Below are 17,206 nucleotides of genomic sequence, written 5' to 3'. Positions count from 1 at the left end.
GCAGATCTAGTGGTATCTACGTATTAACGCAACCATCTTAATGTATTTTGTCAATTTTTATCACACATGAAAAGGCAGTTATTTATTGCCAAACGCAATTCATCATTGCTCTTCTTAGGTGTCTTGCGTCAAAATACTGCATGCATGCAGAAATTTTACTTCAGTCTCTTTCACTGTTGGCATATTTCTCAAAAACATAATTAATAAAGAAAATATGCTTACGGAAATTTTTACATTCTGCTGATTATCTGAAACTCTGATAAAACCGTATTAGTAGGTATATGATTTTATGGTAATAAATAAGGAGTTAAGGATATCCAGCTCCCGCAGTGAGTTTTAGGCATATTCACTACATAAAATTTCTCAGATAAGTCCAGCTCGAAAGCACCTAACAGCTGTGCATTAAAGCTGTTTTTAATTACAGAAATGCACATTAATAAGAGCTATAGCTACCAGAGACTGGCAATTATTTGAATTATTATAAAATCGCAGGCTGTCACTAGTTAAGTCAGATTTGACTAGACTCGAGACCCGCAATGTAAAGAAATACATAGGATATATTGATAATAGTAGTGGCTTATGTTAATAGTGGTTTAATTGCTAGATATATCTGACAGTCCTTCTCGGTGCGTGGCTAGATATCTCTAGTATGCATGCCACTAACACTCCTAAACCTGGCCTGTTTCTAGTCCCAGAAACGTATTATGATTACTATAAAAGAAGGAATTAGGATGTTAAGAATAGACCTCGGAATGGAAAAAAATTAAAACTAAATCTGAAGACAAAAAATAAGATACAAAAAATAAGATACAAAAAATAGATACATACATCTCCAGATGTCAGCGGTATATCAGAGCTTTCGGAAATTTCATCCGAACTCAATGGGCCAGTTACCTTTGTGTCTTCAATGCAAGAGCAGCCACAGTTGCATCTCCTTACATTATGAACATGAACGCATGTTTCATGCGAAGTTGAAAAATATTTGGAAGCCATTACAAGGCTGGTTAACTTACAAAACAGTTTGAATTCTAGTAACAACAAACATTCAAAGCAGTTGCCAGGTATTTTTAAATTATATCTTAATAATTGGCTTGCACATTATAAAGTTGGCTAGCTCTTGATTTTTGAAATAAGAAATCTCGTTTACGAAATTTATTTCGAGTAATTATATAATATTGTTAAAATGTTAATTATTTACCATCATGAATTTTAATTTTGAGAAGTTCGTATATCCATACAGAAAGAAAATATTTAAATTGTAAAACAATGATTTCGTCATAAAATCTAGTGTCTAGTGTTGCCAGTTTTAAAATTTGAAATTTTCTTCCTATTTTAATTGTAATCAGCTAAGAATGGGTTATATATTCATTTATTTCTTTAGATTTAAAATTTCGCCTGCCGATGGAATGATTTCATTCTGATAAGGTATATGATATGTAATGCAGTCGAAATTTTGTCAAATAAATTAACATTACATTTTAAATGAATACCTATGAGGTACTCAGTACTAAATTAATTTCTTTTTATCAACGAATTTCTTAATTTCTTGATCTCTCTAACATTTATTACATTGATAACATCTCTACCATTGATCGACCGGAGATCTATCAATTACTATTTTTTCATTTCGATTTGAAGATAAGTATTCGAACAAGAAATCAGTACTCAACTCTAAATAAAGAAGTTTCAAATAGCAACTGGCTAAAATATCTTGAAATTTATTTGAATTTCAAGTTAAATTTCTAAGATAATATGCACGGTATCACTTACAAAACTAATCAAAATTATTTCAACGTTTTTCCCAACCGTGAATTCAGGATCTAAGGCATCAATAAAAACTGAAAACCTGTTTCAGCTCAAAATGCTAGTTCTCGATTCCGCACACATGTGAGCCAATCTGCAACCCTGCAGATTGCACAGAAAATTGTACAGTACGCGATTCACTATATTTTCACCGATATTCAACATTCATAAAGACCTCATCCAGCCTTCCATAGAGAATGCTCAGAGCCCATTCACTGAGACGACAAAATCTCCAGTAAAAAATCGCAAACTCTTCCAGTATACGTCTACCAATGAGTCATTCAGCAGCCTAAGGATATTATAAAATGGTAATATCAACTTTTATTCCCAATTGACAAAGACAGCGAGTTTTAATTTTAACTGTTTATTTCCTTATTGAAGACAAAAGCTACGATTTTCGGGTGGAAACTGCCATTTGTGAGTGAGGAATACATATTATTGTGATAACAAAAATAAATAAATAAATCTTAAAGCTTTCGGATTTTATATTACACTCAAAGGGGCACTTTTTTAACGTTTTGTGTGCTACCTTTATTTATTAAACATCATGTTCTTTGCACTTAAACCATAAAATTCAGTTCAACGGTAATATCACAAATTTACAAAGAGCATATCCTTAGAATTTTTGATACACAGTCTCGCGCGCTGGAGATAATTTTTTTTTTTTTTTTTTTTTTTTTTTTTTTTTTTTTTTTGGGTACTGTTGCCGTTGCTCACTTTGAAACTTTTAATTCTGGTCGCTCCACAAGACATCGGAATAAACAAAATTCTAGAAACTTCCACACTTTAGGAAAATAACACAATTCAAGATATTTATGATATATCATAAATCACAAAGAAATAACATAAAGAAATCAGAATACTTCCAAAATTTTAACATAGCAATCGAGATCCCATCCTGTCTCGGGGCACTACGATTATGCAGTTTCATAATCACATTGCCAGTTTCTTCTATATTTTTCTTCTTTATTTATATGCATGCGCAATTGGGCGGTTTTATCCTTTTGGGTAAAAAAATGGAAATTTGGTCTCTAAAGAGGAAGCAAAGGTCTGGTTTTTGTGGTAGCCTGTTTTTGTGAGAAGTGAAGGAGGATTTTTGAGGCTGTCTTCGGTGAGGTTGCTCTTTCAGTTGCTAAGGCGGGGAGCTGCAATTATGCTCCCTGATTGTGCGTTCACTGGAAGTTGGGGGAACAGTATTTACTTGGCAATCGTCGGAATTAATGAAGTATCGAAAGACTTTTGGCTGGGCTGTCCGTGGAGTAAGGTGGCTTCTTCTGATGTTCGAGAAGCAGTTCTCGGTTGTTGGTGGGATAGTTACTTATGCTTCCCGGCTAGTAATTATTACTGAATAAATGCATTTAGAAATAAGTTGTTCGAGAGACGTGACTAAATGTAAAGGTTGCCCCACACTTCGTTAATGAACCCATGAGCTATGGAGGAGTGGGTTCCAGATCTGGCTGCAGCCTACAAAAATGCGTTAATACTATTGCAAGGCATAGCTACTGTTCATCCCTGTAGCCGTGTTGATTGAAATACGACTTTTTTTGTATACCGGGGAGAGACAAAACCTTCATATTCCTCTGGTACGAAATGACCACGTGTCTAATAGGAGTTATCTCGACTTGTGGGTATTGAGGAGGTGTTTATTCTTTATGATGGAGTTGCTCAACTGGTTTTCCGAATGTCTCTACTTACCTGAATGGGAGGTAACTACCTGGATGGTCGTCATCATACTTATTGTCCGACATTTTTGCTGTCATTCCCGATCCCAGAGGGAAGAAATTAAGATAAGTCGTACTTTTCTTATATTATGTTTAATCTAGAGTTCTTAAATTTTTCTTAGTGTACTCATTACCAGTGTAAGATAAAAGAGTTTGGAACGAATGGGCAGTTTGTAATTTTTCCTTCGCTGTCCTTTCCTTGATGTCTCTATCAATGAAATTTAATTAATTGTTGACCAATAGAGCTTCTTACTAAACTTGTATGAAAGTAACTTAAAAATATAATTAGCAGAACTCTTATTGATTCACCTAGAAATTACGTCTTTCGACATGAATTTTTTCACTTGGAGGAAATTATTGAGCCGAAAGCTCTCTGTAAAAAATAGCAAAAATAGTAGTGTAAAACCAATAAGAATGTTAACCTGTTTGAAATTATTTCTTGTCCTAATGTTAAATACTTACTAAAAATGTATTTCCCTTTTTATCCAATTGCCTTATAACAGTTATGATAAATAGAAAATAGGTATGATTTATGATAATTTTTGGTGCCAACAAATTAAATTTAGAAATATGGAATTGATAGGTAATTGTGAAAATGGCTAAGAATAACCTGAGCCTAAATAAACATATTAATTTGAAATTCATTGTAATGGCTTCACGGATAAATAAGGCACCATTAAAAAAACGAAACAAACTTTTATTAAAATTAACTTTCAAAGAATAATAGTAAACTCGGAGCAGTACCTCGCTTCTACCACCTTCCTCCTCTGAGGCTAACATGCAACTAACTTTTCTCTCACTTGCTGGGGTCTGGCAGGGAGCTGATTGGCTCACCGCAGCCAGATACATGACACGCCACCGGTAAGATTGTGCTACGCCAAATCGAAGTAGAATCTGAAAACTGAACCAGCAAATGAGTTCACAAACTTAAATTGTATACTCCACAAACATAATTAAGGGGTGTTGGAACCCCCAAATCTTCAAAAAATTGTGATTTCGGACTTTTACATATTCAAATTCTCTACATTTTTATCTTTCTAAAAATACCATTCTTTAATCTCTATGAAAATTAGAACTGCAAAAAATCTAGTTTTAATATGTCATCAACTGCTTTGATCAATGAGGATTTTTACACAAAAACGCGTTTTTCTCCAAACGTGATTTTTTTATACTCGATGTACCTTTTCTCAGGAACTACTGCTTACAGGTATCTAAAATTTTTATGTCTCATTTATTAGGTTTCCTAATATTTAGTGAAATGAGCTTTTTGCGATAACTTAGAATACAAAATTTAAAAAAGTTTTTTGTGTGAGACAAAAGCTAAATTTTACTATGCCTAACAAAATATTCTGTAAATTAAAATTCAAAGTGTTTCAAAAGCTCATTTCAGTATAATCAGATAGGTATACTTTAATTACACAGAAAATTTCAAGCGTGCATCTACAGCAGATTTTGAGAAAAGGTACATCGAAAATGGCCAATTTAACATTGTCGGTATAGTGATCTCTGATACCCCTTAATTCAAAATATATGAACATGTATACAAGACGTAATAACATACTTTGAAATAAGTGTAATAAACATTCATCTCACAACAGATGAACAGACGCTTTGATACAATACCGGAGTTTTGTAGTAAAACATATATGCAATATTATTTCAAAACACAATATTATAATGCAACATTAAATGGAAACCAATAATTTGTTTTTGAAAACAGATGGAAAGTAGCTCTCGTACAATTCCGAAACAAAGAAAAATAACTAATGCAAAGTTTTAAACATATTAGTTCATACTTAGTTCACACCTATTTCATTCACCCACTAGTCTTGAAAGACTATCTGCATTTTTTAATTGTGCCCCAGAGCAATGAGAAAGATGAATATTATAACGCTGAAGTGCCATTGCCCATCTCTGTAACTTGGCTGAATGCGGTTCCGACTTAAGCAAATATATAATGGATTATGGTCTGTGATCAGCTTGATATTCGATCCAAACACCCAACACTCGAACTTTTTTAATGACCACACAACGGCATAAACCTCGCGTTCAATAATTGACCAGTTCTGCTGAGTTTTCGAAAGTTTTTGACTGGCAAAGCTGATAGGATGCAAACTGCCTTTGCTGTCTCGTTGTGACAAGCAAGCACCAACACCATATGAACTAGCACCACACTGTATGGTGTAAGGTTTTTCTGGTTCTGGAGTGTACAGTTTTGGTGCTTCACACAGTCGACGTTTCAGATCTTGAAATGCTGATTCCTCAACAGCAGTCCATGGAATTGTCTCAGGAATTTTCGTTTTCGTAAGTTCCGTCAATGGGCGAGCTATTTCTGAATAATTCTTTATGTAATCACGATAATAGTTTAATAAGCCTAATGCACTCTTTAGAGCAGTCTTTGTTTTAGGACTTTTTATAATTTCAATGGCTTGTAATTTTTCAGGATCAGGTTGATGTCTTCCGACTCCTATTATATGTCCTAAATACTTTATCTCCGAATGTACAAAAACACATTTCTTTGCGTTCACCGTAAATCTGAGATCACTTAAGGTAGTTAGCACAGCATCTAAATGTTTCAGATGCGAATCCCAATCTGGTGAAAAGATAGCAATATCATCAATATAGGCTTTGCAAAAATCACTATGTTTTCTTAAGCATCATTCATCACTCGTTGAAAAGTAGAAGCTGCATTTTTTAATCCAAAAGGCATCACTTTCCAACGGTATTGGGAACGAACGATGTGTCTTGAATGATGTTAAATCACGACTTTCTTCTAATTCAGAAATCAAACAACAAAAATCAGCGTTATATTTACAAAGTTTTCACAGGACTAGTTTCGATGGTTTTACCGAACCACCATCTTCAGCTGCAAAACCGCAAATGAACAAGATAGGAAATAATGATTAAATAAGATAAGAAAGCCTGGACAAGAATAAGCAAGTGGCGCCACCTGTTGGTAAAACCAGAACTAAAACATATTTCTATACCAGAATATATAAATATATTCTGGTTTTACCAACAGATGGCGCCACTTGCTTATTCTTGTCCAGGCTTTCTTATCTTATCTAATCATTATTTCCTATCTTGTTCATTTACGGTTTTGCAGCTGAAGATGGTGGTTCGGTAAAACCATCGAAACTAGTCCTGTTAAAACTTTGTAAATATAACGCTGATTTTTGTTGTTTGATTTCTGAATTAGTATTTATTCGTCGTGTTATTGTGTCTTAATCACGACTTTCTTCTTCTAAAGGTATTTCTCAGTAACCTTTCAAAACATCTAAACAGGTGATAACATTCGCGTGTCCAATTTTATTGATTAAATCAGTCATATTCTACATTGGAAAATCAACAGGCTTGGTTACTTGATTCAACAATCTAAAATCAATACATAAACGCATACTTCCGTCTTTCTTGGCAACACATACGACTGGGTATGCTATTTCAGCTTCGCTTGGCTCAATAATATCCCAGCTCTCTAATTCCTCGATCTGTTTATCTACTACAGGTTTCAAAGATTCTGGGATCTTATAGATATATGGTTTTTTCCTTTCAGCTCAAGGTAACAACCGAATTCTATGTTCACCAACGTTGGCTATTTGGATCTCACCAGAAAATAACGCGATGTGCTTGAGTAAATGCTTATGTAATTCCTTTTGTTTGCTACCACTTTATTTAGAGTGCAATCCACTTTATTTAGAGCAATCCACTTTATTTAGAGTTGGAAATTCTTTCATACTTTTGCGACGGTTAAAATAATATGCGTAAGCTTCTTGTTTTTCTGCGACAGATAAAGGAGTGAGCTCAGATGCTTTCTCTAAATTTATCTTTAATTCTTGTAGATAATCAACTGCTGAATTACTTAGATTAAGTGGTAATGGTATTTCACCGGACCATGATGGTTTTAATACAGCTAAGGGACCTCTAGCTTCTCGACCGTACATAAGCATAAATGGAGATACACCTGTAGTGCAATTTGGAACTTCACGATATGCAAAAAGTAAATAAGGTATGTGCTTGTCCCAATTAACAGGATCTGTGCGAATTACATGATGTAACATTTGTTTAAATACCCGATTATTTTTCCACTGAACCGTTTGATGCTGGGTAACCAGGTGTCGAAAAACGAGGATGAGTTCCTAACCTTTTTTCGAACTCTTAAGTTAACTGTGAGGTAAAATTAGTGCCTTGATCGCTACAAAATATTTCTGGAATACTGGTTCTCATAAAAATATCTAAAAGAGCATCATAAGTAGCTTTAGCGGAAAGACTTTTTAAAGGTATGACTTCTGGCCATTTTGAATGATTATCTATCAAACACAAACAATATTTATGTTTCTTTCCTGAAGGCGGTGAAATTTCACCAATAATATCTATATTTACTGTATGAAAGGGATATGGCGCCCGAACAATAGGAGTAATCGGAATTTTGGTTGATCTTTACATTATGGTAACTGGTAGTTTGGCGACATTTTGGAGGCGATAAAGGTTACTACCTGGGACTTTGGTAATAATGTGAGCAGTACTCAGTTCCGATTACGCATTATTTTGTGTGAGGGAAATGAGAGATCATGGGATATGTCATGTGATATTAATGGACGAATTACGGTTCTTTAATCGGAAAAGGGGGGGAAATCGGGAAAAAATCTGGAAATTTTGTATTTGGTTTATTCTGTGTTGTGTGAAACAGTGTTCGTGAATTTTTGGATCCCATGGCCGTAACTAAAGAAAAGTTTATCGGACACGTAATCAAGATTCTGAAGAAGATTAGGTAAGTTAGTATTTTTAATTATTTGAGGATATTATTTTTATGCATTGTTTGTTCTAAATGTAAGGTGGAAGTAAAGGAATTTGGTATTATTGGGAAAATTGTTATTAGCAATGATTTAGTTTAAAGTAATTAGGATTGTAAGGCAATTTTTATTAATTTAATGTATGTGCTCATTTATATTTTAAGTAGTGTTTTTGAATTTAATTATATTTTAATTAAATGATAGTTATTTTGTGAATTTTATGTTTGTAGGAATTTGGTATACGTTTCAGTTGAAGTAAACGTGCATGGAAATAATTTAAATATCTGACACTAAGTATTTGTAATGGTTGCGGTATGAATTCGTTGGAGACGTTTATAATATAATAGATGATTTAGAGGTAAAAGTTTTTGGATATTTTATTTATTTTATATGTGGAAATGTTCATATTTGGAAAGGGTAAATACTTTTTCGCGATCAGGTAATTTCATATATGTTCTTTTTACCGGGTTTAAAGATTGAGAAAATTGTCATGTATTTTCGTGAAATTTTTCTAATTTGTGAGAAAAAAGCAGTGTACATGGATATAGTGAAGAGTGTGCGCAATGCCATTTTTGTGCAATTCTGGGATGTTTTTTTAAGTAAAAATAAGTCGACGTGTACATGGTTTAGTGATATTTTAATTAAATGATAGTTATTTTGTGAATTTTATGTTTGTAGGAATTTGGTATACGTTTAAGTTGAAGTAAACGTGCATGAAAATAATTTAAATATTTGATACTAAGTATTTGTAATGCTTGCGGTATGAATTCGTTGGTGACGTGTATAATGTAATAGATGATTTAGAGGTAAAAGTTTTTGGATATTTTATTTATTTTATATGTGGAAATGTTCATATTTGGAAAGGGTAAATACTTTTTCGCGATCAGGTAATTTCATATATGTTCTTTTTACCGGGTTTAAAGATTGAGAAAATTGTCATGTATTTTCGTGAAATTTTTCTAATTTATGAGAAAAAAGCAGTGTACATGGATATAATGAAGAGTGTGCGCAATGCCATTTTTGTGCAATTCTGGGATGTTTTTTTAAGTAAAAATAAGTCGGCGTGTACATGGTTTATGTGTATGTGTTATTTTGAAAAACGCGTAAGGAGTATGGTATTGTGCACTTTTTCCCAATTTTGCAGTGAATATTTGTCATGATTAAGCAGTTTTGTTAGATAAAATTTCTAGCATAAGTCTAATTCGGCTAGTAGATTGTTGGAAGAAGTGTTCAGTAGATAAAAAGAAAAGAAACATGTCTTTACTTCGTGAAGACAAAATGGCGGCGGGAAAAAAAAAATAGAGGGTTGCTGTAGGAGAGTTGGTCGCCAAATTTTCGCCAAAAAAACGCCAAGTTACCATAATGTAAAGATCAACCGGAATTTTATCCGATTGTCTTTCCTTACTTTTTAATTGACATCTTTCGCATGTTCTACAATAATTTTCTACATCTTTGGATATGTTCAGCCAATAAAATGAAAGCTTAATTTTTTCTTTAGTTTTCCTCATACCTAAATGATTTCCAAATATGAGCTAATTGAAGGAATTTATTTCGATAATTCTCGGGCAAAACTAACTGTTGTATCTTTTTCCCCACAAATGTTTTCTTTATGAAATAATAATAATACAGTTTCCCTTAGAAAGTCCTCCACGAAGGCATTCCTCCTCTTAGGAAGATAGCCCTAGTGTGCTTTGCCAAAATTAAATACACACACACACCTTTATGAAATAATAATTCGTCCTGCAAAAAGAAATTATTCTTGCCTAATTTTGTGTTCTTAAAGAATTTAATAATGTTTGGCAGTTTCTCTGATCGACCTTAAATTTATTCGTTTCCGAATAACTGTTTAGTCTTTCATCATCCTGATTCGCAACTGAGCTATTTACATTTGGCAGTTCAACGGCGCCAACCTTAGGGTGTTTTTGTTTATGAGTTTCCGGTTTCGTCTCAGGGCAGACTGTTGATTCATTCTCGTCTTCAAATATGCCATCCCACACATCTGATGTAATTAAACATTGAACATTGAGCTTATCCGTCAGCTTCTACGCGCGAATATAAACAACTATTTGGTTTTTGTAATAAATGGGAATAGTTGCTAACGTTGCCTCTATGACGTCGCCAAATGCAGAACTTAAAATGATTTTACCCTTACTTTCTATTTTTGAATCAGGAATTAATGTAGTGTTCAAAATTGGTATTCCCATACCTGAATCTTTTATACCTTCTACTTGCTTCCTTGCAATGTAAATAGTAATCTTTTCCAAGGAATAAAAATTAAGTTTTCCGTCGGAACACTTGCGTTTATGTAAATGTTTAGAATTTACATTTATAACAACCGCATTATCCTTCGGTTTACTTGAAGTGTTAACTTTCGGTTTTACCGGAAAATTATCGTTCTGTTTATTGGACCTCTCAAATTTTTTCGCCTGTTCGGGCAATCCTTAGCCAAATGTAAACTGCTACTACACACGTAACATTCTCGCGGTTTAAACGAATGTTTCTGTTCATTTACCACTGAATCTTTTCTTAGCGCTGGTGGAATATATTTAGAGGTTTTGTTGCATGAATCACGAAAATTAATGCGTTTTTCACCTCTTATGTCATCAAAAGATTTACCTTTTGCGATGAAATAAATGTCGCATTCCTTCGCTAGTTCTTCTGAGCGTAGCCAACTTTCACCTTGTCGAACTGCATCATGGCACGCTAAATCACTATCCAACGTTTGAAAAAGTTTGTCAGAAATTATTAAGTTAATTAAAGACTCAAAATCATTGACGCTTCTACTTGTACAATAATGGATCCAAGATGATCTTAAACGAGAGGCGAACTGTAAATGAGTTTCCCCCATCAACCTTTGAGCTTGGCGAAAATTTTCTAAACATATAATTGGCGATGGTACATATTCCTTAAGGATCAAGGATTTAATTTTTTCATAATCTTTCAAATCATCATCTTTAATATATATTAGAATATTAGAAGATTTATCACCTATCAGTTTAAGTAAAATTTCAGACTTAAACTCATTTGGTACGTTCTTATGCTTAAAAGTCCTTTCTATTGAATCAAAAAATAAGTTCAATGCTTCACCCTTTTTAGTTACAGAAATCGATAATGCCTGTACAGCTTTCAAAAGCTTGTCTAATGAAAGTGTATTTTCTACGTTGTTACTAGATTCGTTGCTCAAACGCAGTTTCGCAATTTCTTCTGACATTTTCCTTTCTTCAACCGTAGTATTAAGGAATTCAATAACAAAATCTTTATCTTTCAAATATTCTTTAGAACTTAAAAGCTTATCTTTTAATTCTACGACTTTCAAACTAGAATAGGCTTCTTCACCGAGTTCCTTCAACAGCGATATCAAATCACTTTTAACTACTCCCTTAAACATATTTATAAAAAATTTTCCTTAAAATTACAACAAAAATTTCTCACCTTTTCTCAAAATCCACTCGGCTTGGTTTGCTCTAGTTCTCGAAAGAGATCGTGCTGTAATGGCTTGACGGATGAGTAAGGCACCATTAAAAAAAACGAAACAAACATTTATTAAAAATTAACGTTCAAAGAATAATAGTATGGTAGCAGTACCTCGCTCCTACAACATAACGAAATCTACCACCTTTCTCCTCTGAAGCTAACATGCAACTAACTTTTCTCTCACTTGCTGGGGTCTGGCAGGGAGCTGATTGGCTCACCGCAGCCAGATACATGACATTCATATTATGTAAGTTTTTCTTGTGTATTGCATTTATCTTTTATTCGATCTTTTCCTGAGCACGGTCCGGTAAGGTCATACTCACAACGCAATGACTCCTGTTTAATTACGATCACAAATTAATGCTTAATTGGCTAGCACTTATATTTTTATGTTACCTTAGAGTTTTTGTTTGTGCTAGTTTAAAGTTTTAATTAGTTATTCTGTTTTTTGTTACGGATACCCCACTTAATATTGAGGGACTAAAAACTTCAATATTACAGCGTGTTGTATAGGAAGGCGCTCCTCTACGAAGAATAATGAACAATGTTAACGACAGATTATATTAATTAATTTGTAATCTAACCCTCCGTGTGTTATCCTTCAGTTTTGTTTAGATTTTTGGATTCCCGATGTTTACTCATGTAACATCGGTTCTCGAAAATGTTCTTTCTTCTCAAAGTTGTTTATTGTATTTTTATTGAGAACTGCATATGTTAATGTGGTACTTGGAAACATATATAAAAAAATGAATATTTATGTGGATATGACAATGTGTTCTGTTTAAGATAGTACAGTTAACGAAATTTTAGATAGTGTTATCCAGTTGAACCTAAGTAAAAGTGTTTGCGGCTGTACATAACTGTCAAACTGTTTATTTGGATATAAGATTAAATATTGTGTTCCTCAGTTTTGTGATAATTTACCACAATATTGAGTACCAATATTTTTCAGTGCAACACTTCTTACAAAAGTCCGCTATTTCGTTAATTAGTATCTTAATGGCTATTTACTAAGTTAAAATAGCTCAACGTTTTGACTTGCATAATTCAGAACTAAAGTACATAACATATGTAAATGCTCATTCAAGTATCATTTTCTTCTGATTTCTAAAATCCTGTTTAAAATACCAAAAGCTAGCAAAACTCATCTAACATATAAACGAAGAGAAAAAGCTCTTTAAAAGACATCGAAATTGTCAGCAAATAATTTTCAATTTAAAATATGTCATTGCCAGTTATTGACGATACATTTTAAGTAACCGCGGAGAAACGACAGAATAGTAATGATTTCTTCTATCATAGTTGTTACTAGATTTTTTTTTCTTTGAAATAAATATTGATTTGATGCTAAGCTGCTATAGGCTGAAATAACACAATCTCCTTTACAAGTTCATTTGCAGATGTTAAGTGACAGATGTTTATCTCTCAAATAACAACGAATCCAGAATAAACGACGATAAAGAATACAGGTAACGCATTTCCCTTTCTAATATGTAGTCTAGGACACATTCTAATGGCTTTATTAGCAATATTAATGAATTCTTAAATTAGCATGAGAAGAGAATAAATACTGCAGTGAATTTTGCCATCAATAACCCGTATATATTACTATTATAGTTCCCAAAGTTCTAGCGTAAATGTTTTCTAATCTAGTTTATTGAAATCTATTGCTTGTTATATCTATTGCTTGTTATATCTTATAAATATTAAGATGGAATATAAATGCCAATAAGGCTCTGATCATCTTTTCAGCTATTAAATTAATTTATAAAACATGCAAGTTATTTTTAATTGTACGTTAAACCATTAAATAGTTTTATGAAAATTGCATTTAATTTATCTATGGAAAACCTCTTATGAATTTACAAATAGATACGTTATCTGAAACTTTTCAATAGGCAATAACAACAACACCGTTCTTAGATGCTTTATATAAGTTTACGCATTCTATTCTCCCGTTCAGTTTTAAACTGTTTGTCAAAACATAATAAGTAAATATTTTGAAGAATTTATTGAATTACGTTTCATCGAAAGAGGTTTTTATTGCGAAAACAGGCGTTAAATGTGCCGGTATAATTATGCCGTTAGCTTTAACAGATAAATTAGTGTAAATTTCCCTAGTTCTGCAAGCAAATATTATTTATATTATAGGCGACTGATTTATGTAAATATTTTAAGTTAATTATGAATGAGAAAATTATTAACAGGAATGTATTTCAAATGTTTGCTTCAAAGCCCCAAAATAACAAGGAAATTGCAAAAATGCTTACTAGTGATCGAGTGGAGAAGTTCCGTGAGCGCTGGCATTTCGACATGGTTATATTACTAACGAGCAGGCTTGCTACATGGTCGTTTTTGTGGGTTTCTCCATGAAAATATGATAAAAAAACCAGTTTCCCTCAGAAAGTCCCCCACGAAGCAATCTTCTTGCTGAGAAAAATAGCTCTACTGAGTTTAGCATAAATCAATAAATCCGGGCAAATGCAAAGAAACAAGCAAAATGTTTTCTTATCTTGCAGGAAATAAACAGAGCTTCTAGGCCGCAATCAAAATAAAAATTATACCTTAGTTTCAATTCCTTAAATTTCCCGGTAGAATGATAGAATAAATATTAATCTACACTTTTCAGCGCTTTGTTTCCGTTCGGGGATTTTGAAATATTAGGAAACTCTTTCGTGCTCGATGTTTTCTGTCATATATCTGCTCTCTATAGAGACTTATCTTGGTATTCTAATCTTATCCTTTCTTGATTACACTTACTTAGTTTTTATTAATAAATAGAAAACATATCTTTTTGCACCAGTTGCATTGAAAGAGCAAATAAAGAGTGACTAAGAAGAGTAATGTTGATGATCAAAATTAATGGATAAACTATAAATTATTCATTTAAATTTGATATAGTATTTCGTTTTATTATTTGCTTTAAAACAGCGCAATCGCTTATCTAGAGACTCAAGAAACAGAATTTGAAAGTTTTTTGAAGATCCTAAAATAGTGTTGCGTTGATAAATGGTGTTACTATTTATATTTTTACCTATGTTTTTATACTACTTTAGAAGCTATTTTTAATATTGTCTTTAGGTGAGTCTGTCATATAGATTTGTTTACAGAAAAATTGAAAGTTCGAGGTTGGGGAAATAACTTTTAAAATTTCCAATTATAAAAACCCATCTCGAATTTGTCCGCACCAACAATCTCGACATTTTCCACATATTGCGATGGATTCTACTTCAGTTGAGGACTCGAGAATTCTCCATCTTAATTTTTTAGTTCTATTCTCTTTGACTTTTCAATGACCCCTGAGAAATATATTCGCCGTATTTTCTGATCAAAATCTATGTAGAATTTTTTACTGAAGTTTGAATCTTCTCAGATAAATTAACGATCCAGTTTCAAGAAAAAACTAATTTTATTGTTAGATCCTTAGGTAATTTATTTCATTTAATAATACAAAATGATAGTGCGAGGATTTATCAGCCGCATAGTATATGGATTTTATGTGGTAATGGCCTGATCTTAAGAAGGAAGAGAATTTTGAAAATTCTCACTAGACGGGTTCCTTAAAGCTAGTAATATCTGAAGAATCAGCACTTACTTAGGATAGAAATGATCTACCTCATCTTGACCAAAATATAATGGTTAGCCTATTACGAACCACAAACCTTTTATCCTCTGTCACCAGAATTTTATAATTTGGATATATATTATTAAAACTAAGCGGATTAATGGGAGGATTATACATAACACCTGATTTAGCTAACATAGTACATAACTGCTGGTGTATGTACTGTCAGGAACTAACCATATCTTGCATGCGCATCAGAAATACGCTCTGTCTTAACACTCCAAAAACCTCAGTTTATGGTATGACTTTCCATTTTCATTCCGGTAAGGAAACGAAAAGTTAAAATAATAAACCTCAGTTTATGGTATGACTTTCCATTTGCATTCCGGTAAGGAAACGAAAAGTTAAAATAATAAACCTCAGTTTATGGTATGACTTTCCATTTGCATTCCGGTAAGGAAACGAAAAGTTAAAATAATAATTTGTTGGTTTAAAATAATACACATTAAGAAGTAGGATATCGATATTATGTTTATCTACATAGCTTCTCATAAACTCTTCTTCCTCCCTTCTGTCTCCTAAGATCTTTTGAAGTGACACAAACAAGTTTGATGAAATAGTTAGCTAAGTTATTATTAGAAATCTATTTGATAGAATTTACCGCAGAATTAGCTAGCACAAAATTTCCAAACCCTACGGGGTAATTTCCAGTTTATCAATAATTAAAGTAGATTTCTTAAAAATCATAAAGAATTTCTGTGATTTGGTGATAGTGTTTACTAAGAGATCTGGGCTTCCTTCGCACATTAACAGCTTAAATGTATGTCTTGTTTATCTATGTTTCGAATTTTTCTTTTGGTTCGAGTATTTTATCCCTTTTTTACTTTTTTTCTCTTTAAGTCTTTGTCGATTGGATTTTTCTCAGTTATTTTAGGAGGCATTTTTTGTGTAGTTTCTTAGCATTTCCTTTTTAATTCTGTTGGATACTTTGGGTATAATAATCTTACAATGTATTATGTAAGACTGATCTGTTGGGCATCATAATCTTACAATGTACTAATACTGATGTAACAAGTTGACAAAATAATCAACTTGTTACATATAAACTTGTTACATCTTTATATGTAACAAGTTGATTATTTTGTCCGTTTGCGTCTTTCGTTTTTCCACTTTTTCTTTTTTGCTCTGATAAATATTCGTACGATTATATTATTGAACATTTAAGATATCTGATCATTCTAACAGAAATATTGCTTATGTTCGAAAAGGAGATGGTCTGTTTATAGATTTCATTGAATTCATTTTACACTTCTTTCGATGTAGACCATCGATAAAACTGTCTAACGTTTTTGACATAAATATCGGGATTGAGAATTTTTTTAATATCTTATATTTGGAAATCCCGTTTGCAATTTGCGTTTGATTGCTTTGATTAATTTTCCCAAACTCAAAATCTGTGAAAGTTAGCGACTTTTCTCTTCCTTAAATTTCTTTCTAACTTCCTATAATCTTTTATGGAACACCTTTTTTTACCATTAATATACCATTTTTCCTTCGATTTTTGATATATGAAAATTTTAATTTTTTTCCTTTAATATCATTCAACTGGCGTTTGATTCAATATTTTATGGGAGTATATTTTGGAAGTTTCAGATTTGCCTTGGTCTCCTTCATTTTGCTCCACATCATCCTCAATTTTACTTAAAGCTGCGTATTTATTCACAAGATCTTCGCAAACCGAGTTGTTAAGTATTTGATTAACTTCTTGTTAGATTCTGCTTGGGTATGGTACATTCAAAATCTTCGAGATTCGAAAACTAGATTCTTTGCGATTTTTTCATCATTTCGTATCT

The 17,206-nt window shown here is 32.6% G+C and overlaps 1 protein-coding gene across 1 annotated transcript in view; it reads right to left on the bottom strand.

The window, feature by feature from the left end:
• Positions 1–3,563, bottom strand: part of LOC118189188 (beta-scruin-like) — an 88,035-nt gene extending 84,472 nt beyond the window's left edge. Inside the window, exon 1 of the mRNA XM_085809752.1 lies at positions 3,499–3,563. Within this exon, the coding sequence (XP_085665878.1) occupies positions 3,499–3,563 (65 nt within the window). The remainder of the gene's footprint in view (positions 1–3,498) is intronic.
• Positions 3,564–17,206: the final 13,643 nt, after the last annotated feature.

The sequence above is a fragment of the Stegodyphus dumicola genome, chromosome 1 (assembly GCF_044657685.1).
Source record: "Stegodyphus dumicola isolate Sdum_Otavi_A_Nest chromosome 1, ASM4465768v1".
Taxonomy (NCBI): Eukaryota; Metazoa; Arthropoda; class Arachnida; order Araneae; family Eresidae; genus Stegodyphus; species Stegodyphus dumicola.
This window is presented reverse-complemented; position numbering and strand designations above follow the sequence as displayed.